The 20,680-nt window shown below is 45.7% G+C and overlaps 1 protein-coding gene across 4 annotated transcripts in view; it reads left to right on the forward strand.

The window, feature by feature from the left end:
* Nucleotides 1–20,680, forward strand: part of PACC1 (proton activated chloride channel 1) — a 38,803-nt gene that overhangs the window by 11,874 nt on the left and 6,249 nt on the right. For 3 of the 4 annotated variants that reach the window (XM_077902188.1, XM_077902185.1, XM_077902187.1), the window contains exons 3-5: nt 14,046–14,255; nt 15,633–15,784; nt 20,494–20,636. In XM_077902188.1, the coding sequence (XP_077758314.1) occupies nt 14,046–14,255; nt 15,633–15,784; nt 20,494–20,636 (505 nt within the window). The remainder of the gene's footprint in view (nt 1–14,045; nt 14,256–15,632; nt 15,785–20,493; nt 20,637–20,680) is intronic. The other variant, XM_077902186.1, reaches the window with a different exon arrangement.

Here is a 20,680-nt window from a genome sequence, read left to right on the forward strand (position 1 = left end):
TTGGCGCCTGCCTTTGGCCCAGGGCGCGATCCTGGAGACCCAGGATCGAATCCCACATCGGGCTCCCGGTGCATGGAGCCTGCTTCTCCCTCTGCCTGTGTCTCTGCCTCTCTCTCTCTCCCTCTCTCTCTCTCTGTGTGTGTGACTATCATAAATTAAAAAAAATAAATAAAAATTAAAAAAAAAATTTAAATGGTAAGATATAATGGTGTCTTGTTTCATTTTTTTTTAAACATTCAACCTATTATGTTCCCCTTTTATTTATTTATTTTTAAAGATTTTATTTATTCATGAGAGACACAGAATGGCAGAGACACAGGTAGAGGGAGAAGCAGGCTCCATGCAGGGAGCCCGATGTGGGACTCGATCCCAGGTCTCCAGGATCACACACTGGGCCGAAGGCGGGCACTTAAACTGCTGAGCCATCCAGGCATCCCGGTGTCTTGTTTCAGAATTGGAGTGCCACAGCATGTGTGGATGATAAAGAGTTTTACAGTTTTTATTTAATTTACATTAATTTATTTAATTTACAGGAAAAGGTGGTAGAGAAGTTCACCTTGGCTTCTTTGAGAGACGCAGAGGAGGCACTTGGACAGTGTTCCCATGAGAGTAATTTGTCTAAGTAACTCTGCCAAGCAAATCCAAGGGATGCAAATTGTCATGTGACCTTTTTGTGCCTTCAGTTAGTTTTTTTAGAATTTTCAAGAAGATGTAGGGGGAGATTCATCTCTTTCCCTAACCAAAGGCATCATGAAGGCGGAACATTGCAAATCATGTTTATGTGGCTTATGATAGAGTGAATACCAGCCCACAGATGCCCATTATTGTTCCTCTTCATTGCATGGGTTAGCCAGGATGAAGGATACAGTTTACTTGAAAATGCCCTGAGCTTCTACTTGGCATGAAGTTATATTCTTTCAATGAGATCTCCTTTTGTCATTGCTAGTGACTGGAACTAAGTACTAATGTTCACTGCCGTGTAGGGAAAGAACATGGACTAGAAGTTGGGACCTCAGGGCTTTTATTCTGTGCTAGTTACAGACTCTGGGGCCTGGATCACTGCACAGAGTGGGTTTGGACCAGATGGCCTTTTAGGTCCCTGCCAACTCTTAAAAAAATTCTATTCAGATGTTATACACCAAACCAGTCACTTCAGAGTTCTTTCAGTTTGGTCTTATGATTTTCTCAAACCTCGCTTGGATGTCGAAAACTGATCCCTGTTGACCCCGCGGTTATGAGCAGCTCGTGACAGGGAACGTTCTTTGACCTGCCATGTTTTGAAGTGAACCTGTGGGAGGCACCTGGCTGACCTAGTCAGTAGGGACTCTTGGTCTTGGGGTTCTGAGTTCAAGCCCTGTGTTGGGTGTGGAGATTACTTAAAAATATAAAAAGTCTTGAAGTGAACCTGCGATCCCACATGGGCCATGGGAACTGGGAGTGCCTGCCAGGCACAACAGCTATGAGTAGGTCCGTGTGTACACAGGCCACTATACCTTGAGTCCTGTGACCCTGCAGCCCGGCTACACATGACTGATCAGGAATCAGCGTCTGAGCTAAGGGGAAGCAGCAAGAGACTAGGTCTGAAGGACAGCAGTGTCCTGTGATGTGTGTGACAGGACACCCTATACAGGATACTCTCTGGGAGAGGGAATTCACTGGTGCAGTGGAGCAAAGTCCTAGAGAAACATGGAGAGCAGGCAGGTAGCGAAGCCACCAGGGAGCAGAAATGGACATTGTTGCTAATAACAGTAAGAAGTGGTAAAAGTAGAATCAGAGACGAAAGTTCAAAAAGAGACTTGCTTTCATTCCTCTTGGAGAACTAGAGCTGTCCCCATCCATGGTGGCTCGTGCTCAGCTGCCCAAGGGGCTTCCTTAGGGCTTCCTGGTTCCTCACTTCTCTTTGTGGCTGTCAGTGGCTGTTTCCTGCACTCACCTGCTCTTTACTGCCCGAAGGAACCTCATAGACACTTCTGGGAATTTGCACTTCTGTGTAATATAAAAACTCTAAAGCATTCCGCCATGAATCGCAAGGCACACCAGTTGCTTTATGGTTTTACATACCTGCAGCGCACTGCTGTTCTACAAATGGAAGGTAGCTGTTAGCACTGCAAGACTTTAGTCCCTCTGTTATTTGGGTCATTCAGTCATCAAAAGGGCCTGGAAACATTACATGCCTCCTATGTGAAAGATACTGTTTTCTGCCTCACCTTCATTTTATCTTTGGCCTATTTTTTTCTAATTTATCATTATTAAGAGACTGTATGTAGTGCCGTGCTCTTCATTTTTGCTATCTTCATCATTGAAGGCTTTGTTTTTTGAGGGGTAGAGGGTACATTCCATTTCTCTAAGAACATTAATGCATTAAGCAAACACTATATATAGTGCATTTTGCAACATTCTCTCATTTCTTTTAGACATCCTATAACACTGAAATAATTATTTCCTTTTCACATGAAGAAAGTGAGGCTTAGGAGCACTAAGTAATTTGTCCTGGGTCTCAGAGTGGTCTGCAGCAGAGCTGGAGTCCAGATCCCTGACTAAAGTTCATGCTAAAGTTCATGCTTTTAACCACTCAACTGGATATCTGGACTCCAGTTCAGAAAATAAATTGAATAATGAACACCAAATTATTACTTTGTCAGAACCTCCTGGTGCTTTGGGCACAGGGCTATGTGACCTCCACAGAGCCTTGGCTGATCTCTGCCCTTCTCCCCTACATCCATACTTCAGCCCAAGCAGAGAAATCTCACAGTTTACATCCTCCTGTCCTTCTGAGTTCTGTGGCACTTTTAGCACAGACCATCAGTTCTCCTCTCTTGGTACATCCCTGAAGCACCTAGCACAAAGTCTTGCACACAGAGTTGGTGTTAGTGCATGTTTGTAGAAGTATGAAATGAATGACTTACTTTTCTCTGATCTAAAACCCTTTGATAAGTCTGTGCTGATCCTGCTTTTGTGCTTTCAAATAAAAGAAAATGAAATAATTATGAGCAAATACTCTTCTATCTTTGGATCTAAAGTCCTTTTTTTTTTTTTTTTTTTTTAATATAGGGAGCATATCGTTAGGTCTTGTTTTTAATCCAGGTTGACAGTCTCTGCCTTTTAATTGGAATGTTTGGTCCATTTACATTTTTTAAGTTGAAGTATGGTTGACCTTGTACACTAATATATTAGTTCCAGGTGTACAACATAGTGTTCAACAATACTCACCACAATAAATTGCCATTCATCACCATACAAAGTTACTACAAAATTAATGACTATATTCTCTATGCTGTACTTCTCATCTTCAGAATTTACTTACTTTATAACTGGAAATTTGGGGCCCTTTTTTTTTTTAACCTAAAATGTGTTTATTGGGATGGTTTTCCACTCATTTTGATTCAAGTTGCTTTTAGTGATGCTTCTGTCTGAAGGAGCATCCTGGAAGCTTTGCTTTTCTTCCCTATAGGTTGGCAAAGGACAGCCAATACATAAAACTGCTATTTGTGCATGGCTACAGATGGTGGTGATTTTATATCTGTGAGGTAGGAATTAGAGCTCTGCACCAGGCTCTGCTTCTTGTGCCTCCTCTCTGTTCTTCCAGGGAGGGATAGAGGAAGTCATTTGCAAGAGGCATGTTCTGGGAGGTTGTCATTGCTGGAAAGCCTTGAAGTTTGAATCTCTTAGTTCCTTTCACCGATGTTGCTTGTCACCCCCACCTTTCTCCCCTCTGGCAACCTCCAACTTCTTTGTATTTATGAGTCTGTTTCTGTTTTGTTTTGTTTTTCACTTAATTTCACTTAGCATAATACCCTCTGGGTCCATCCGTCCGTCCATGTTGTGAATGGCAAGATTTCATTCTTTTTAATGGCTGAGTAATATTCCACATCTTTATCCATTCATCTATTGCCAGACACTTGGGTTGTTTTTATATCTTGGCTACAGTGCTGCAATAGACAGAGGAGTGCATATATCTTTTTGAATTAGTGTTTTAGTTTTCTTGGGGTGAATATCCAGTAGTGGAATGGTACTTCTAATTTTAATTTTTTGAGGAACCTCCATACTGTTTTCCATAGTGGCTGCACCAACTTACTTTCCCACCAACAGTGCATGAAGGTTCCTTTTTCTCCACATCCTTGCCAACACTTATTTCTTGTGTTTTTGGTACCACTCATTTTGACTGATGTGAGGGGATATCTCATTGTGGTTTTGATTTGCATTTCCCTGACGATTAGGCATGTTGAGCATCTTTTCATGTGTCTTTTGGCCATCTGGATGTCTTTGGAAAATTGTCTATTCAGATTCTCTGCCATTTTTTAAATCTGATTTTTTGGGGGTGTTACATGAATTGAATTAGTTTTTTATACATTTTGGATATTAGCCCTTTGTTGGATATATCTTTTGCAAATAATGTTATCATTATTTAGTAGGTTGACTTTTCATTTTGTTAGTTTCCTTTGCTGTACAAAAGCTTTTTAGTTTGATGTAGTCACAATAGTTTGTTTTTGCTTTTGCTTCTGTTACATGAGGAGACAGATCCAGACAAGTGTTGCTAAGGCCAGTATCCAAGAGATTACTGACTATGTTTTCCTTTACGAGTTTCTAGTTTCCAGCCATATATTTAGGTCTCTATTCCATTTTGAGTGCACTTTTGTGTATGATGTAAGTTGTATGGTGTACAAAAATGGTCCGGTTTTATTTTTTTTGCTTGTAGCTGTCTAGTGTTCTCAACACCACTTATTGATGAGACTGTCTTTTATCTATTGTATATTCTTGCCACTTTTGTTGTAGATTAATTGACCATATGTAAACATGGGTTTATTTGGGGCTACCAGTTCTGTTCTGTTGACCTAGGAGTCTGTATTGTGCCAGATACCATTTTGATTACTATATAGTTTTCTAGTATAGTTTGAAATCTGGGATTGTGATACCTCCAGCTTTGTGGTTTCTCAAGATTGCTTTGGCTATTGATGGTCTTTTTTTTTTTTTTTTAAGATTTTATTTATTTATTCATGAGATAGAGAGAGAGGGAGAGAGAGAGGGAGGGAGGCAGACACAGGCAGAGGGAGAAGCAGGCTCCATGCAGGGAGCCCGACATGGGACTTGATCCCGGGTCTCTAGGATCACACCCTGGGCCGAAGGCGGCGCTAAACCGCTGTGCCACCCAGGCTGCCCTATTGATGGTCTTTTTTGGTTCTATACAGACTTTAGAATTATTCTAGTTCTTTGAAAAATACTATTGGTATTTTGAAAAGGATTGCATTGGATCTGTAGATTGCTTTGGATAATATGGACTTCTTAACAATATTAATTCTGACAACCTGTAAGTGTGGTATCTTTTCATTTTTTGGTATTCAATTTCTTTCAACAGTGTTGTGTAGTTTTCAGAGGACCAAGTCTTTCCCTTCCTTGGTTAAATTTTCTCCTGAGGTAGTTTATTCTTTTTGATATAGTCATAAATGGGATTGTTGTTGTTTTTTTTAATTTTATTGGATTGTTTTCTTAACTTCACTTTCTGCTACTTTGTTATTAGTGTATAGAAATGCAACAGATTTCTGTATGTTAACTTTGTATCCTGCAACTTTACTGTATTCATTAGTTCTGATGATTTTTAGTGGAGTCTTTAGGGTTTCCATATATAGTATCATGTTATTTGCAAATAGTGACAGTTTCACTTCTTTGTTACTGATTTGGGTGGTTTTTATTTCTTGTCTGATTGCTATGGCTAGGACTTGCTACTCTGTGTTGAATAAAAATGGCAAGAATGTCTTGTTCCTGATATTAGAGGAAAAGCTTTAAGTTTTTTACTGTTGAGTATGATGTTAGTTGTGGGTTTGTCATATATAGCTTTTATTAGGTTGAGGTATGTTCCCCCTGACCCAACTTTGTTGAGAGATTTTATCATGTATGGATGTTGAATTTTGTCAAATGCTTTTGCTGTATCTATTGGGATGATCATATGGTTTTTACCCTTCGTTTTGTTAATGTGGTGTATCATATTGATTAATTTGCAGATATTGAACCATCGATGGATAAATTCCTCTGGAATAAATCCCACTTGATCTTGGTTAATGAACTTTTTAGTGTACTGTTGAATTTGGTTTGCTAATATTTTGTTGAGTATTTTTGTATCTGTATTCATCAGGAATATTGGTCTATCATTTTGTTGGTAGTGTCTTTGGTTTTGGTGTCAAGGTAATCTGAACAGAAATCTGTTCAGATTTTTTATTTCCTCCTGATTTAGTCTTGGAAGATTATATGTTTCTACATCTATTTCTCCTAGGTCGTCCAATTTGATGGTGTATAATTTTTGTATTAGTCTTTTATAGTCCTTTGTATTTCTGTGGTATCAATCTTAATTTCTCATTCATTTCTGATTTTTTTCTTTTGAGTTCTTGCCCTTTTTTTCTTGATGAATCTGGCTAAAGATTTATCAATTTTGTTTATCCTTTAAAGAACTAGCTCTTGGTTTCATTGATCTTTTCTATTTTTATTTTTTTAGTCCCTATTTAATTTATGTCTGCTCTGATCTTTATTATTTCCTTCCTTTTACTAACTTTGGGCTTTGTTCCTCTTTCTCGTTTCTGCAGGTGTAGGGGTAAGTTTTTGAGATTATTCTTGTTTCTTGAGGTAGGCGTGTATTGCTATAAACTTCTCTCTTAAAACTGCCTTTGTTACATCCCAAAGATTTTGAACTGTTGTGTTTCTATTTTCATTTGTTCCCAGGTATGTGTGTGTGTCTGTGTATGTATGTGTGTGTGTGTGTGTGTGTGTGTGTGTATATCTCCATCCTCTTTGATTTCATTGACTCATTTGTTGTTTAGCCTACATGTATTTGTGCTTTTTTCTAGATTTTTTTTCCCTTTAATTGATCTCTAGTTTCATACAATTGTGGTCAGAAAAGATGCTTGATATGATTTTAGTCTTCTTAAATTTATGTAGACTTGCTTTGCGACCTAGTGTGATCTTTTCTGGATAATGTTCTATGTGTGCTTGAAAAGAATGTGTATTAGTGGTGATTTTGTATGGAATGTTCTATATATATCTGTTACATCTATCTGGTCTAGTGTTGTTTAAAGATACTGTTTCCTTATTGATTTTCTGCCTGGATGATCTATCCATTGGTTGAAGCGGGGTGTTAAAGTGCCCTACTATCATTGTATTACCATCAGTTTCTCTCTTCATGTCCGTTAATATATGCTTCATGTATTTAGGTACTCCAGTGTTTGGCATAGGTATTTACAATTATTATATCCTCTTGTTGCATTATTTTATCATTATGTAATGCCCTTCATTGTCTCTTGCTACACAGTCTTGTTTTAAAGTCTATTTTATCTGATAGAAGTATTGCTATTCTGGTGTGTGTTTGGTTTTTTTCCTGCTTTCATTTGCATAGTAAATGTGTTTCCCATCCATTCACTTCCAGTCTCTATGTGTCTTTAGGTTTAGGGTGAGCCTCTTGTAGGCAGCATTAAATGAGTCTTGTTTCTTTATTCAATCAGTTGCCCTGTGTCTTTTGATTGGAGCATGTAGACCATTTAAAGTATTGATAGGCATGTATTTATTGCCATTTTGTTTGTTTTGTGGATTTTTTGTAGTTTTTCTCTTCTTCGTTGCTCTCTTCCCTTGTGATTGGTGACTTTCTTTGGTGTTGTTTGGATTCCTTTCTCTTTATATTTTTGTGTGTGTATCACAAATTTTTAGTTTATAGTAACCATGAGGCCCATATATGATATCCTGAGTATATAGCAATCTATATTAAGTTGATGGTTGTTTAAATTTGAACACATTCTAAAAGCACTAAATTTTTACTCCCTCCATTTTTTGTTTATGATGTCAGAGTTTACTTCTTTCTGTGTTGTAACACCCTTCATTAATGTTTTAGATAGAATTGATTTTACTAAAAAAAAAATTGATTTTACTACTTTTGTCTTTTAACCTTTATACTAGCTTTGTAGGTGATCTACTATCTTTACTATATGTTTGCTTTCACCCATGATTTTTTTTCCTTTCATAATCTTCTAATTATGTTCTGTTTTGCTAAAAGAAGACCCTTTAATGGCCAGGTAGTGGTAATGAATGCCTTTAAATTTTGCTTGTCTGGGAAACTTTCTCTCTCCTTCCATTCTGAATAATAACTTTGCTGGGTAGAGTATCCTTGGTCATAGATTTTTTTTTCTTTCAGCACTTGAATATATCTTGCCACTGTAATGTTTCTGCTGAAAAATCAGATGATAGCCTAATGGGGTTTCCCTTGTTAGTAATTTTTTACTTTTCTCTTGCTCTTTTTAAGATTCTCTTTACCTTTAGTCTTTGATGTTTTAATATCTTGATATGGTACTCATTGTGTTCATCTTGTTGGGGACTCTAGATATCTCTTTCTTTCCCCGGGTTAGAGAACTTTTCAGCTATTATTTCTTCCATAAGTTTTCTGCACCGTTTCTCTCTCTTCTTCTAGGACCCTCATAATGCAAATGTTAATATACTTGATGTTATCTCAGAGATCCATTACAGGATCTATTTTCTTTTTTTTTTCAATTAAGATTTTTAAAAAAAATTTATTTATTTATTCATGATAGACACACACACACACACACAGAGGCAGAGACACAGGCAGAGGGAGAAGCAGGCTCCATGCAGGGAGCCCGACATGGGACTTGATCCTGGGTCTCCAGGATCAGGCCCTGGGCTGAAAGTGGAGCTAAACCACTGAGCCACGGGGGCTGCCCTCAATTAAGATTTTTAATATTATGACAGCTATATCCCATTTTTTTAAATTAAATTCAGTTAATTAACATTTAAGGTATTATTCATTTCAGAGGTAGAGTTCAGCGATTTATCAGTCTTCTATAATTCCCAGTGCTCATTACATCACATTCCCTCCTTAATGCCCATCACCCAGTTACCCTATCCCTCCACCTTCCTCCCCTCCAGTGATCCTCAGTTTGTTTCTTATGATTAAGAGTCTCTTATGGTTTGTCTCCTGCTCTGATTTCGTCTTTTTATTTTCCCCTTCCTTAGCCTATGATCCTCTGTTGTTTCTTAAATTCCATGAGCGAGATCACATGATAATTGTCTTTCTCTGACTTATTTCACTTAGTGTAATATCCTCTAGTTCCATCCACATTGTTGCACATGGCAAGATTTCATTTTTTGATGGCTGAATAGTATTCCATTGTATATATATACCACATCTTCTTTATTCATTCATCTGTTGATAATCTGTCCATACATTTTTTTCTTTTTGCTGTTCAGTGGGTACTTTCCATTATTCTTTCTTCCAGATTGCTGATCCGTTCTGCATCTGCTAATCTATTGTTGATGTCCTCTCCTGTATTTTCATTTCAGTTACTATATTCTTCAACTCTGGCTGGTTCTTTTTATATTTCCTATCTCTTTGTTGAATTTCTGAGTTCCTCCACTCTTCTTTTAAGCCTGGTCAGTCTCTTTATGACTATTATCAGGTAGGCTGTTTATCTCTGTCTTTGTTTAGTTCTTTTTCTGAAGGTTTGTCTTGTTCTTTTGTTTGGAGCATGTTTATATGCCTCCTCATTTTGTTTGACTTTCTGTGTTTGTTTCTATGAATTAGGTGAAAGAGCTACCTCTCCTGTTTTGAAAGAGTAGCCTTGTGTAGGAACTTACCTGCATAGACTGTGTGTGCCTGGCAGCTTTGGTTGGCTGACTGAAGCTGTAGTGGGTGCCAGTTAGGGGTCCCTAGGTGTTCTCTGCAGGGGCCATCTTGGTGGGTCAGCTGGTGCTTGGGTAGATGTGGCTGGGGGGCACCTTGGGAATATGGCTAGAGCTGGTGTGGGCTAGGGATCCAAGTCTCACTGAGGTAGTAGACAGGCTAGAGCATCCAGCCTCTGCTCTTATCTGTGCTACCAAGGTGGAAGGGAAATGTAAACAGTGGTGCTCACCAGTACCTCTGACCCCAGAGAAGATTCTAGCAATTTCCCCACCATTTGTCAGATGCTGTAGGGTTAGTGAATGGGTTTCCTTCATCTTTAGTCATTTAAACATTTTAAACCATAGCTTTTTTTGTGTGTGTGCCCCAGGGCAGGTAAATCTGCACAAAGGTTCTGCAGTGTGGTCCCCCTCTACTACAGTCTGCAGTGTCAGGGGAAGGGTGTCTGTTGTTACTGTGTTCCCATCTTTTGTGCCCTTCTCTGTTGGTTCCTCTTCTTTTGTTGTGCAAAAGCTATTCGATCAGCCATTAGTTCTTCAGGAGGAATTGCTCTATATGTGGGTGTGGAATTGGCATGACCATGGGAGGACATGTGTTCAAGGTTTTCCTATGTTGCCATCTTGGCCCCTCCTCTAGTCTCTTTACATTTTATTTATTTATTTATTTATTTATTTATTTATTTATTTATTTATTTATTTATTTATCTATCTATCTATCTATCTATTTATTTATAGAGATTGTACTTTTTTTTTTTTTTTTAAGATTTTACTTACTTATTCATGAGAGACACACAGAGAGACAGGCGGAGACACAGGCAGAGGGAGAAGCAGGCTCCATGCAGGGAGCCTGATGTGGGACTCAATCCCGGGACTCTAGGATCACTCCCTGAGCCGAAGGCAGACGCTTAACTGCTGAGCCACCCAGGGTCCCAGTGTCTTTACATTTAATGGAATTATTGATATGGCTGGATTTGGTTCTACCATTCTGCTGGTTTCTCTTCGTTGCATGTATTTTTTGTTTCTCCATTCTTCATTCCTGGAAGTTATAAACCATATCATATTGTTATATAATTTTTGCTTTAGAAAGTCTTATGTTTTAAAAAGACATAGCTTTTTATATATACCCACCTGTTTAGCATTTCAGTGATCTTTATTCCTTCCTGTACGTTTGAGAGTTATTATCTAGTGTTAGTTCCCTTTGGCTTTCAGAATTTCTTTAGCGAGAATTGTGGTGCAGATCTATTGGCAATGAATTCTCTCAGCTTTTATGTTTGAAAATATCTTTTTTTTTTTAAAGATTTTATTTATTTATTCATGAGAGACATAGAGAGAGAGAGAGAGGCAGAGACACAGGCAGAGGAAGAAGCAGGCTCCATGCAGGGAGCCCAGTGTGGGATTTGAACCTGAGTCTCCAGGAACACACCCTGGGCCGAAGGCAGCGCTAAACCACTGAGTCACCTGGGCTGCCCTGTTTGAAAATATCTTTATTTCACCTTCATTTTTTGAAGGTTAAGTTTTGCTGGACTTTAAATCAGGGTTGACAAATTTTTTTTCTTCCAGCCCTTTAAAGATGTTCCATTGCCTTTTGGCCTCCATCATTTCTGATCAAAAGTTACTTATCGTTAGATATAATATCATGCATATAATGTCTTTTTTTTTTCTAGCTGCTTTCAAGATTTTATTTATTTTATTTAAAAAATATTTTTATTTATTTATTCATGAGAAACAAAGAAGAGAGTGAGAGGCAGAGACACAGGCAGAGGGAGAAGCAGGCTCCATGCAGGGAGCCCGATATGGGACTTGATCCCAGGACTCCAGGATCATGCCCTGGACTGAAGGCGGCGCTAAACCACTGAGCCATCCCGGCTGCCCTGCTTTCAAGATTTTTTTTTCTCTTAACTTTGCTTTTGCAGTTAGACAATGATTGCCTAGAAGTGGTTTCTTATTTATTCCGCTTGGCATGTATTGAGATTCTGGGATCTGCAAATTGATGTTTTTTTCCTCTAGTTTTGGGATGTTTGGGCCATGATTTTTTCAAATACTCTTCTTGACCCATTTTCTCTCTTCAGTTACATGTTGTTAGACTGCTGGATATTGTTGCACAGTTATCTAGTTCATTTTTTCCTCCAGTTTTGTTTATTTTTTTCAAATTGGTTAATTTCTGTTCATTTAACTTCAAATACACTGACTCTTTTTTCTGGCTTCTTTTGCTATTAAGACAGTACAGTGCATTTTTCATTTCATTTGCTTTCCAGCTTTAGAATTTCCATTTGGTCCTTTTTTTTTTTAAAAAAAAAATGTATTGATTTGAGAAAGAGCAAGAATGAGTATGAGTGGGGGTGGGCAGTGGAAGACAGAGAAGCAGGCTCCCCACTGAGCAGGGAGTGCAACTTGGGGCTTGATCCCAGGACCCTGAGATCATGACCTGAGCCAAAAGTAGATGCTTAATTGATTGAGCCACCCAGGTGTCCCTGGTTCTTTTTTGTAATTTCCATTTCTCTATTTTCCCTTTGTCTGTTCTGTATCTATATATTTTTCTTTAGCTCATTCAAGTGCTATGAAGTTCCTGTCTGCTGATTGCAACATCTGAGTAATCTTGGCTTTGGTTTTCTATAGACTACTTTTTTCCTTGAGTATGGGTCACGTTTTTCTTTTCTTTCTTTTTTTTTTTTTTTAATTTTATTTATTTATTAGAGAGGGCACAAGTAGGCAGGGTAGCAGGCAGAGGGAGAAGCAGACTTCCCGCTGAGCAGAGAGCCCAGTGTGGGACTCCATCCCAGCATCCTGGGATCATGACTTGAGCCAAAGGTAGACACCCAACCAACTGAGCCACCCAGGCATACCTGGGTCACGTTTTCTTGTTTCTTTGCATGCCTAGTGATTTCTGATTTAACACTAGACATGATACTGTACATTATGGAGATTCTGGATTCTGTTAGAAGCCTTTGAAGGATTTTTGTCTTAGCAGGTAGTTAATGTTATGAGACTCAAGTTCCAAACTCCTAGGCTCCCTGTATTAGCAGCAGCTGAAATATCCTCTCGCTTCTTCTAGTTTCCAGCTGCTGCTTTTTTTCTTGGGTCCTCTGGTGTCTCCAGCCAAGAATTTAAACCTATTTTATTTGCAGATTTGCAGGTTCACCTTCCCCATCCCTTTCAAGGTTCCCCTTAACTCTGACTGCTCTGCCTCATGGGGATGGTGAGCGCCCTCAGGCAAAACATGCAAATTTATAAATCTGATCAGGTGAAGTTTTTTTTCCTTCAAAGATGGATGCTTCTCCTTTCTGCCTGTTTTTGGTCATTCTCCAGTGCCTTCACATGATTTTTAAGGCTTTTGTCTTAATTCTGTAATTGTTGTCTGTAGAAAGGTCGTTGTTGGAAGCCAGAAGCCGAGCGTGTACCTTTTTTTTGTTTTTTATATTTATTTATTTATTATTTATGATAGACATAGAGAGAGAGGCAGAGACACAGGGAGAGGGAGAAGCAGGCTCCATGCCAGGAGCCCGACGCGGGACTCGATCCCGGGACTCCAGGATCGCGCCCTGGGCCAAAGGCAGGCACTAAACCACCGAGCCACCCAGGGATCCCCTACCTTTTTGAACTTAAACTCGCATGTCTCCTCAGCCTTGGGCGTAGCCGCTGTGGAGGGAACAGAGCTCTTCCCCTGGGGAGCGCCAGTTTCAGCAAGGAACAGAGACAGTGCAGGGAGCCCACGGGAATGTCTCAGGCTTGGGGGAGCCCTACCGAAGTACCCCAGGTTGGGTGGCCTAAACACCAGAATTTTTTTTTTCCTCAGTTCTGGAGACTGGGAATCCGAGATCAAGGTGTTGGCAGGTTTGGTTTCTCTCGAGGCCCCTCTGCTTGGCTTCAGTTTATGGGTCAGGGAAGGCTTCCTGAGGAAAGGCCTTTCTAGACCAGAGCCGCAGTATGAGTCAGAAGTCAGCTGGGGAAGAAGAGTGCTTCAGGCCAAGCATGGGGATGGCAGATGTGGAGGGGCCCTGGGAGGGGCCCAGGGCTGAGGGAGGATCTGCACGCAGTGGGGGGGTGGGGACACACACACAAGGTCCTTCTGCACAGCTGGAGCAGGAGGGGCCGGAGGAGCGGGATGGGAAGGGACCAGGCCAGAAAAGTAGGTTGGGGCTGGTTTCCTTCTTGGACTGGAACTCTGTCTTCCAGTTGGGAGGTTCTTAAAGAGAGTAACTGTCTCCTTGCACTTGGAGCCCCCTTTCTGGCACAGGAAGTGCACAGTGCAAGTCGACCCGCCATGCCTTAGGGTTTGGGGGAGGGGGCTGAGGTGGGAAGGTGGGGCGTGCGGGTGGCCTCGCCTCCTCGGTAAAGCAGGTGGAGGGCCTGGAGGTCACCCGTGTGATGCTGTCGTTCAGGCCTGGACAGCGAGTCCGCCTCCAGCAGCCTCCGCTTCAGCAAGGCCTGCCTGAAGAACGTCTTCTCGGTCCTGCTCATCTTCATCTACCTGCTGCTCATGGCGGTGGCCGTCTTCCTGGTCTACCAGACCATCACCGACTTCCGTGAGAAGCTCAAGCACCCTGTCATGTCGGTGTCTTACAAGGAGGTGGATCGCTATGACGCCCCAGGTAGAGCCTGCGCCGGACGGGCGTCGGGGCCCAGGTCTGGGCGTCGGCTTACCAACGAGCCCCGTTGTCCTCCCTCACTGTGCTGGGCACCTCAGAGGCAGAGGACCCCGAGCACAGTCTAGGTGTAGAGTCTACACCTGGGGAGCTGCTGTCTGTACCCAGCAGAGAGTGTCCTGTGCCCGGCAGAGGGGCAGACGGGGCCTGGTCACTGCATAACTGGGGTGGGCAGGGAAGGCTTTGCTCAGACGTAGGATGTGAGCTGGGCTTTGATAGATGAGGGGAGAGTTTTTCTGGAAGGCGGATCAGCAGGAGAAAAGGTGAGCATAGGGAGACAGAGGGCATCTCTGCAGAGACGTGTCTAGCCTGCCCAGAGCTAGAGGCCGGTGATGAGGAGCAGTGAGAGTGAAGGTGTGGCAGGGGAGGTAAAGCCAATCAGAGGTGTTGGGGCCCTCCCTAGGGGTAGGGGGCTCCCTACCTTTCCTGGCCCAGTGGGAGGCCAGTCCCTGAGGAGGCGGTCATCTCTGCTGTAGGGTGTAGTGTCTGCTTCAGGGCAGTGAGGCTGGCACTGGGCTCTGGAAGTGTGGGCGAGAACCAGCAGGCCTGGGCTCTGAGGGCTCCGGCTGTGCCCTCCTGCTGTGTGCACGGGCTCTGCCCACAGGGGGCCTGAGTCTCCCTCTGCATGGCCTGCCCACAGGGCAAAGCCAGAGGCCCAGGTGCCTTTTGCCTGGGCTTCTGGAAAGGGTGCTGCCTGCAGCTTCCTCGCCCATCTTGGCCTATCTGGTGTTTGTCCCTCTTCTCTGTGTGTCTGCTCTGGTCCCTTTATCTGTGGGTTTTACTTTCTCTTTCTGATCTCTGGGCCTCTCTGAGCTGTGCCTGTGCCTGGTGCCACTGCTGCTATCACCTGTTTCTGCCACGGAGGTTGGACAGGTGCCATCAGTAGAGCCTTGAATGAGGTGCCGGGGGTGGGGGAAGGGAGGGACCGTTGGGGTGTGACTTGCACACCTGGGGCCCCTGATCAGAGCAGGAGGTGAGAGGCAAGGTGAGATGTGGGCAGTGCCACAGTGAGGGCCTCTCCCAGTGAATCCGCAGGTGGGCGGTGGTGCCAGTGGGCTGGCGCTGCCAGGTTCAGTCACTGAGGCACCCTCGGGTGTGCCGAGCAGGACTGCGAAGGAGGGTGGGGTTTGATGCAGGCACCAGGGAGGCTGCACCGCAAGCCAGGAGAGGGGCCTTCTGGGAAAGGGATTATGTCTATCGTTAGAGTAGGGAGTCTTGAACTTGGGTTGTTGGTGGGTGTGAAAAGAGCGTGTGATGTAATTTGAGGGGTGCGATCAGGGACCGTGACTCTGACACTCCCTTTCCTCCCTTTGTGCCCCTGAGGGATTGCTCTGTACCCAGGTCAGGCCCAGTTGCTCAGCTGCAAGCACCATTACGAGGTCATTCCACCCCTGAGGAGCCCTGGCCAGCCGGGCGACATGAACTGCACCACCCAGAGGATCAACTACCCGGACCCGTTCTCCAACCAGACCCTGGTAACTCCCGTTGCCCTGTGCCACCCTGTGCCGCCCTGTGCCACCCTGTGCCCCGTGGCAGCGCCATGGCCCGTGGGCCCCAGTCTTCTTCCTGCCACGGGGTGACTCACTCCCTTTTGTGAGCCTGTCCCGTGTGGAGTCATGGCCATGGCTGGCTGACCTGCACCAGGAAGGGCTGTGAAGGCTTCAGCATTTTCTGAGTGATCCTCAGGGATTCCTGACAGTGTGGTTAGAGGCTGTCCTTGATGGACGGACGAAGGGCCGCAGCATGAGGCCAGTGTGACGTAGTTAAGCGAGTCCTATACCCGAGTGCCCAACAGAACTGCCAGGGTAGGTTTGCAAAATAAAGCTTTCCAGGTTCCACATGGGCCAACCGAATCATTCCTCCTGGGGATGGGCCAGGCAGGAGGGGGATCTGAGAATCTGTGTTTTGAAATAAATATGCCAACATAAAGAATCCCGTCTGGGAACAAGGGTCCCCAGCCATGGTGGCACCTGCACAGGGTTTTGAAGGCAGGAAAGGAATTTTATATTTATTTACACCTTCTCTCTTGCACCCCATATCCTTGTTTCAGAAAGGATCGAATGGGGCTGAGTAAAGGTTTTCCGGATTAAAGAGAGGAAGGAAGGGTGTCCCGGTGGAGGAGGCCGCGTGCTGCCGTGTGTCTGTGCACAGTGTCCGCAGGGTCAGGTGCCCCCCAGGAGCGGCAGGAGGCGGAGCTGCGGACAGAGTAACGGCTGGTGTGCAGCCACGCGTGCTCCTGGGGTGGGTCTGAGGTCGAGAGTCCCGCCGAGATGGTTCTGTTGATGTGCGTTCGAGGCTTCCTCCTGAGATCTGGCTGAAATGATTCCTCTCCTGCAGCAACTAGAGTAAAATAAGGCTGCCGGGACGCCCCACAAAGCCACCACAGGTTCTGCGACTGGATGAGATACTTTGAACTGGTGTGAGCTGTAAATCGGGTCGGGTGGACCGAGCAAACAGAGCAGAGAAATCCCACGCCCTAAAACAGGCGCAGGTGACGCTTTGGTAGAGGCGAAAGCCTTCCTTGCGGCTCCCAGCTCCGTGTCGGCGCGCTCAGAGGGCAGGGCGCTGCGCAGGGCCGTCATCACCGGACAGTTGTCACCAGACCGCCTCATGGTGGGACCTGCTGTGCTTCCTGCCCTCACAGGGCACCCAGAGCTGCCAGGGAGAGCGTTGGCGTCTGGGTAAGAACATTCTCTGTGTAGCCCAAGGAGGGCCCTGCCTGGGCGCTGGGGCAGCAGAGGGAGACGGAGCAGGCCTTGGCCCAGGGCCTCCGTGGCGGAGCGGGCGACAGGTGCTGGGGGGAATCTCTTCCCAGAAGAGGAACACCTGCTGGGGGTCCCTGCCTGCTGCCAAGGCCCGTCAGCCCCAGGCGAGCGCAGGCCAAGCGCGAACCGCTGGGGGGGCACCGGCACCCCACACCCAGGCTGGGCACCCCGGCCCGGCTGCCAGCAGTGGGAATGGGGAATGAAGGCTGGCTAGACACTTGCACGTGAAGCCAGCAGCATCGACGGAGAGGACCGGACGGACGGACGGACGGCCTCCGGAACAGGGGGCCGGGTGCTGGTGTAAATGAAGAGGAAAGGAGATTTTAGAGTGTAAGGAAGAGCGGACGGAGCCTAGAAGCACCGAGTGGGGTCCTGGCTCCTGCTGGCTGCCCTGGGACACGTAGCTGGGCCCCGGCTGTGTGCGGGCTCTCTGGGGACCCCTCTCCTGGTGCCGCAGCTGAGCCGCGCTGCCCCCGAGCCCCTGACCTTCAATCCAGGCCCCTTTGCGCCACTTGGACTTTTTTTTTTTTTTAAGTTTTTATTTATTTATCCATGAGAGACAGAGAGGCAGAGACACAGGCAGAGGGAGAAGCAGGCTCCATGCAGGGAGCCCGACGTGGGACTCGATCCTGGGTCTCCAGGATCAGGCCCTGGGCTGAAGGCGATGCTAAGTGGCTGAGCCACCCCGGCTGCGCCCTTGGGATGTCATTTCAATAAATACTACAAACAGCCCTGAAATAAGGGCACAAAAGGAGAGTTGTTCCTTTGAGAACTACATTGAAGGCAGTTCCCGCCTCCAGCTCGGGGTGATGGTTGGTCTCTGCAGCCATGAACTGGGAGGAGTCCTGTCCTCTCTGGGTGCCAGGCGCCCCCAAGCCCATGGCCGTGGAAGAGTGGGAGGGGCAGGGAAGCACAGGAGAGCTCCAGCGGGGATGGGGGGGGAGTGCCCCCCCCCAGTGAGGCTGCTGGGGGCAGCCTGGGCAGGTCCTGCCCCTGCAGGCACCCAGGGAACACCTTGCTGGAGGTGCCTGTGCCCGCCGTGGCCCCTGGCTGTGGCTGCTGGCAGGTTGTGCCTGGTGGAGGTCCTCCGTGGCTGAGCCTGGAGTGGACGCAAGAAAATACACCCCCCCACATCGATCCCCATTTCCAGCATTTCCAGCCCCACTGCCCGGACTTGGAGGTTGGCTTGCCGCTGTCCTGCTCCGGTAGGCGCCTCGGTGGTAGGTAGGCCCCAGGCCCTTGGCAGTGGGTGCGGCCGCATGGAGCTGCCCAGCAGGGCCTCCGCTTCTGCTCTGCCAGCCTCCAGGTCTCCCCGCCCCTGTCGTGCCCTCATCAGGTAGCATGCTCTGCCACAGCTCAGGCCGCCGCCCTCCCAGCCTGTGGGACCTGTCCCGTCCCCACCGCAGGCCGCACTCCCAGGGTCCAGATGTTAAGCCCTTGCCTCTCTCACTTTGTTCCCGGAATGTTCCAGTTCCAGAAAACAGCTCGTGTGTTGGGCAGAGAATGGGCCGAGCTGCTGTGCAGAAAAGCCCAGAACAGACACAGCGGCTGAGACCAGAGGGCAGCGTGTTTCCGGGCGTGTGGGCGGTGGGCACTGGGGCAGGTGGCCAGCGGCGGCCCCTGTCACTGCCGTCCCCAGGGTGTGGTCCCAGGGCCCGCCCCGGGAGGGTGCCCTGTGTGAGGGGCCCGGTGCACGTTCCAGGAACCTCCTCACGTGGCCGCAGCTGGAGCAGAAATGAGGCTCCAGTGGGGTGGCCGTTCTGGGGAAACTTGGGATTGGGGAAGTGGTTCTAGTTCCCTGGGAGGAAGTGGGAACAGTTAGCATCCTCGGCCGCTTGACCTGTCACGGAAAGGTGGACAGTAAAATGGACAGAGATCTCTCGGGAAAATGCAACAAACACGCGGCAGGAAAAGTGAGAGGCGGCGTTAGACTGTACCGGGCGCAGGGGTACAGGAGGGGCGTGTGAGACGGAGCGAAGAAGCTAGGACTCTCCACTATGATTTAACAGTCAGAACTCTTGATGTGCAAAACAGCATTCCATTAGTATATTTTAGGCAGAACCTGTTAGAAATAAAAAATACCTGTTGCCTTAAAGGGTGACTAAATTCGCACTTTTCTCTCCCACGTCCACAGATGAAATAGACACAAAGGACAAAGGATAAAAAGTGAACAGCACAGTTCGCAAGTGTAGAGTGAGTGTGTGGGTAGCACTTTGTGCCTTTTCAAATACCCGCAGAGCATTTATAAAAGTTATTGATGTAAAGATTTTTTTTCCCAAATTAATGTCTAAATCCAGTCTCATCAGTTAAAAGTCCCAGTTGGTTTTTTCATGGAATTTAACAATCTAGTTTTTTAAAAGTACGTTTAGAAAAGCACATGTACAATATTATCACCTCACCGGGTTTGGGGACGGGGAGCGGCGCCGTGAAGGGGACTTGCCGGGACACATGGTGGGACAGTGTAAATCCACGGGGATCAAACCCTCGTCTGTTTGTTGTCTGGGGAGTGGAAGGTAGATCCCTATTTCACACCAGATATAAAACTGAAAGCGGGGCATATAAAGCATCTGAAGGTAAAAAAGTTTAAGTGTTACAAAGAAATATAGGAGAGAGGGGCACCCGGGTGGCTCAGTCGATTAAAAGTGTCAGACTCTTGGTTTCAGCTCAGGTCATGATCTCAGGGTCTTGGGGTGGGGCTCAGTGGGGAGCCCCCTTGGGAATCTCTCCCTCTACCCCCCACCACACTCTCTCAAGGGCACACATGCACTCTCTCTCAAAAAAAAAAAAAAAAAAAAAAGAGATACAGAACATTGATGTCATATTGGTTTTCCTTGGCAAGCAAAACCCAGAAGCTACACAGAAAAAGATCTACAGATACTACTATATCAAATTTAAAGCTTCATGTAACAACTGGCATTAGAAGCAAAGTTAATGGAAAAGCGACAGACTGGAAGAGAACATTTGTATGTGCAATGGATGTAAGCTGACATCCTTTGTTTGTATTTATTTATTTATTTATTTATTTATTTATGAAAGAAAGAAAGAAAGTAAGTCAAGCAGAAAGGGAGCCTGATTTTGGGGCTCGATCTCACAACCCTGAGATCAAGATTCAGATGCTCAACCGACTGAGCCAGCAGCATCCTAAAGTAAAGGGCCCCCTAGTGCAGGGAGCCACTGAGAAAAGTGGACGGAGGCCAGTGGCTCTCAGCTCTGGTGAGCTGGAGAGGTGAGCAGAAGAGAGCAGGGGGTGGTGGGGGTGGCCTGTGCTCATCTGGGGTCTGCGGGGCGAGCAGCTTTCCACTCATACTCCGTGTCTGAGGTGGGAGGGAGTCTCACAAAGGTTGGGGTGGCGGGGTGGGGGGGCAGGAGCACAGCACCCTGGGCTCCCCCAGGGCTAATTCTGGCCTTTGTCTCTGCAGAAATCTGCCCTGATTGTGCAGGGGCCCCGGGAAGTGAAGAAGCGGGAGCTGGTCTTCCTCCAGTTCCGCCTGAATGAGAGTAGCGAGGACTTCAGTGCCATCGATTACCTCCTCTTCTCGTCTTTCCAGGAGTTCCTGCACAGGTGGCCTTTCAAGTCCGCAGCGGGCCTGCCGTGCGCAGTCCCGT

Source organism: Canis aureus, chromosome 6 (assembly GCF_053574225.1).
Source record: "Canis aureus isolate CA01 chromosome 6, VMU_Caureus_v.1.0, whole genome shotgun sequence".
In the NCBI taxonomy this organism is placed as follows: Eukaryota; Metazoa; Chordata; class Mammalia; order Carnivora; family Canidae; genus Canis; species Canis aureus.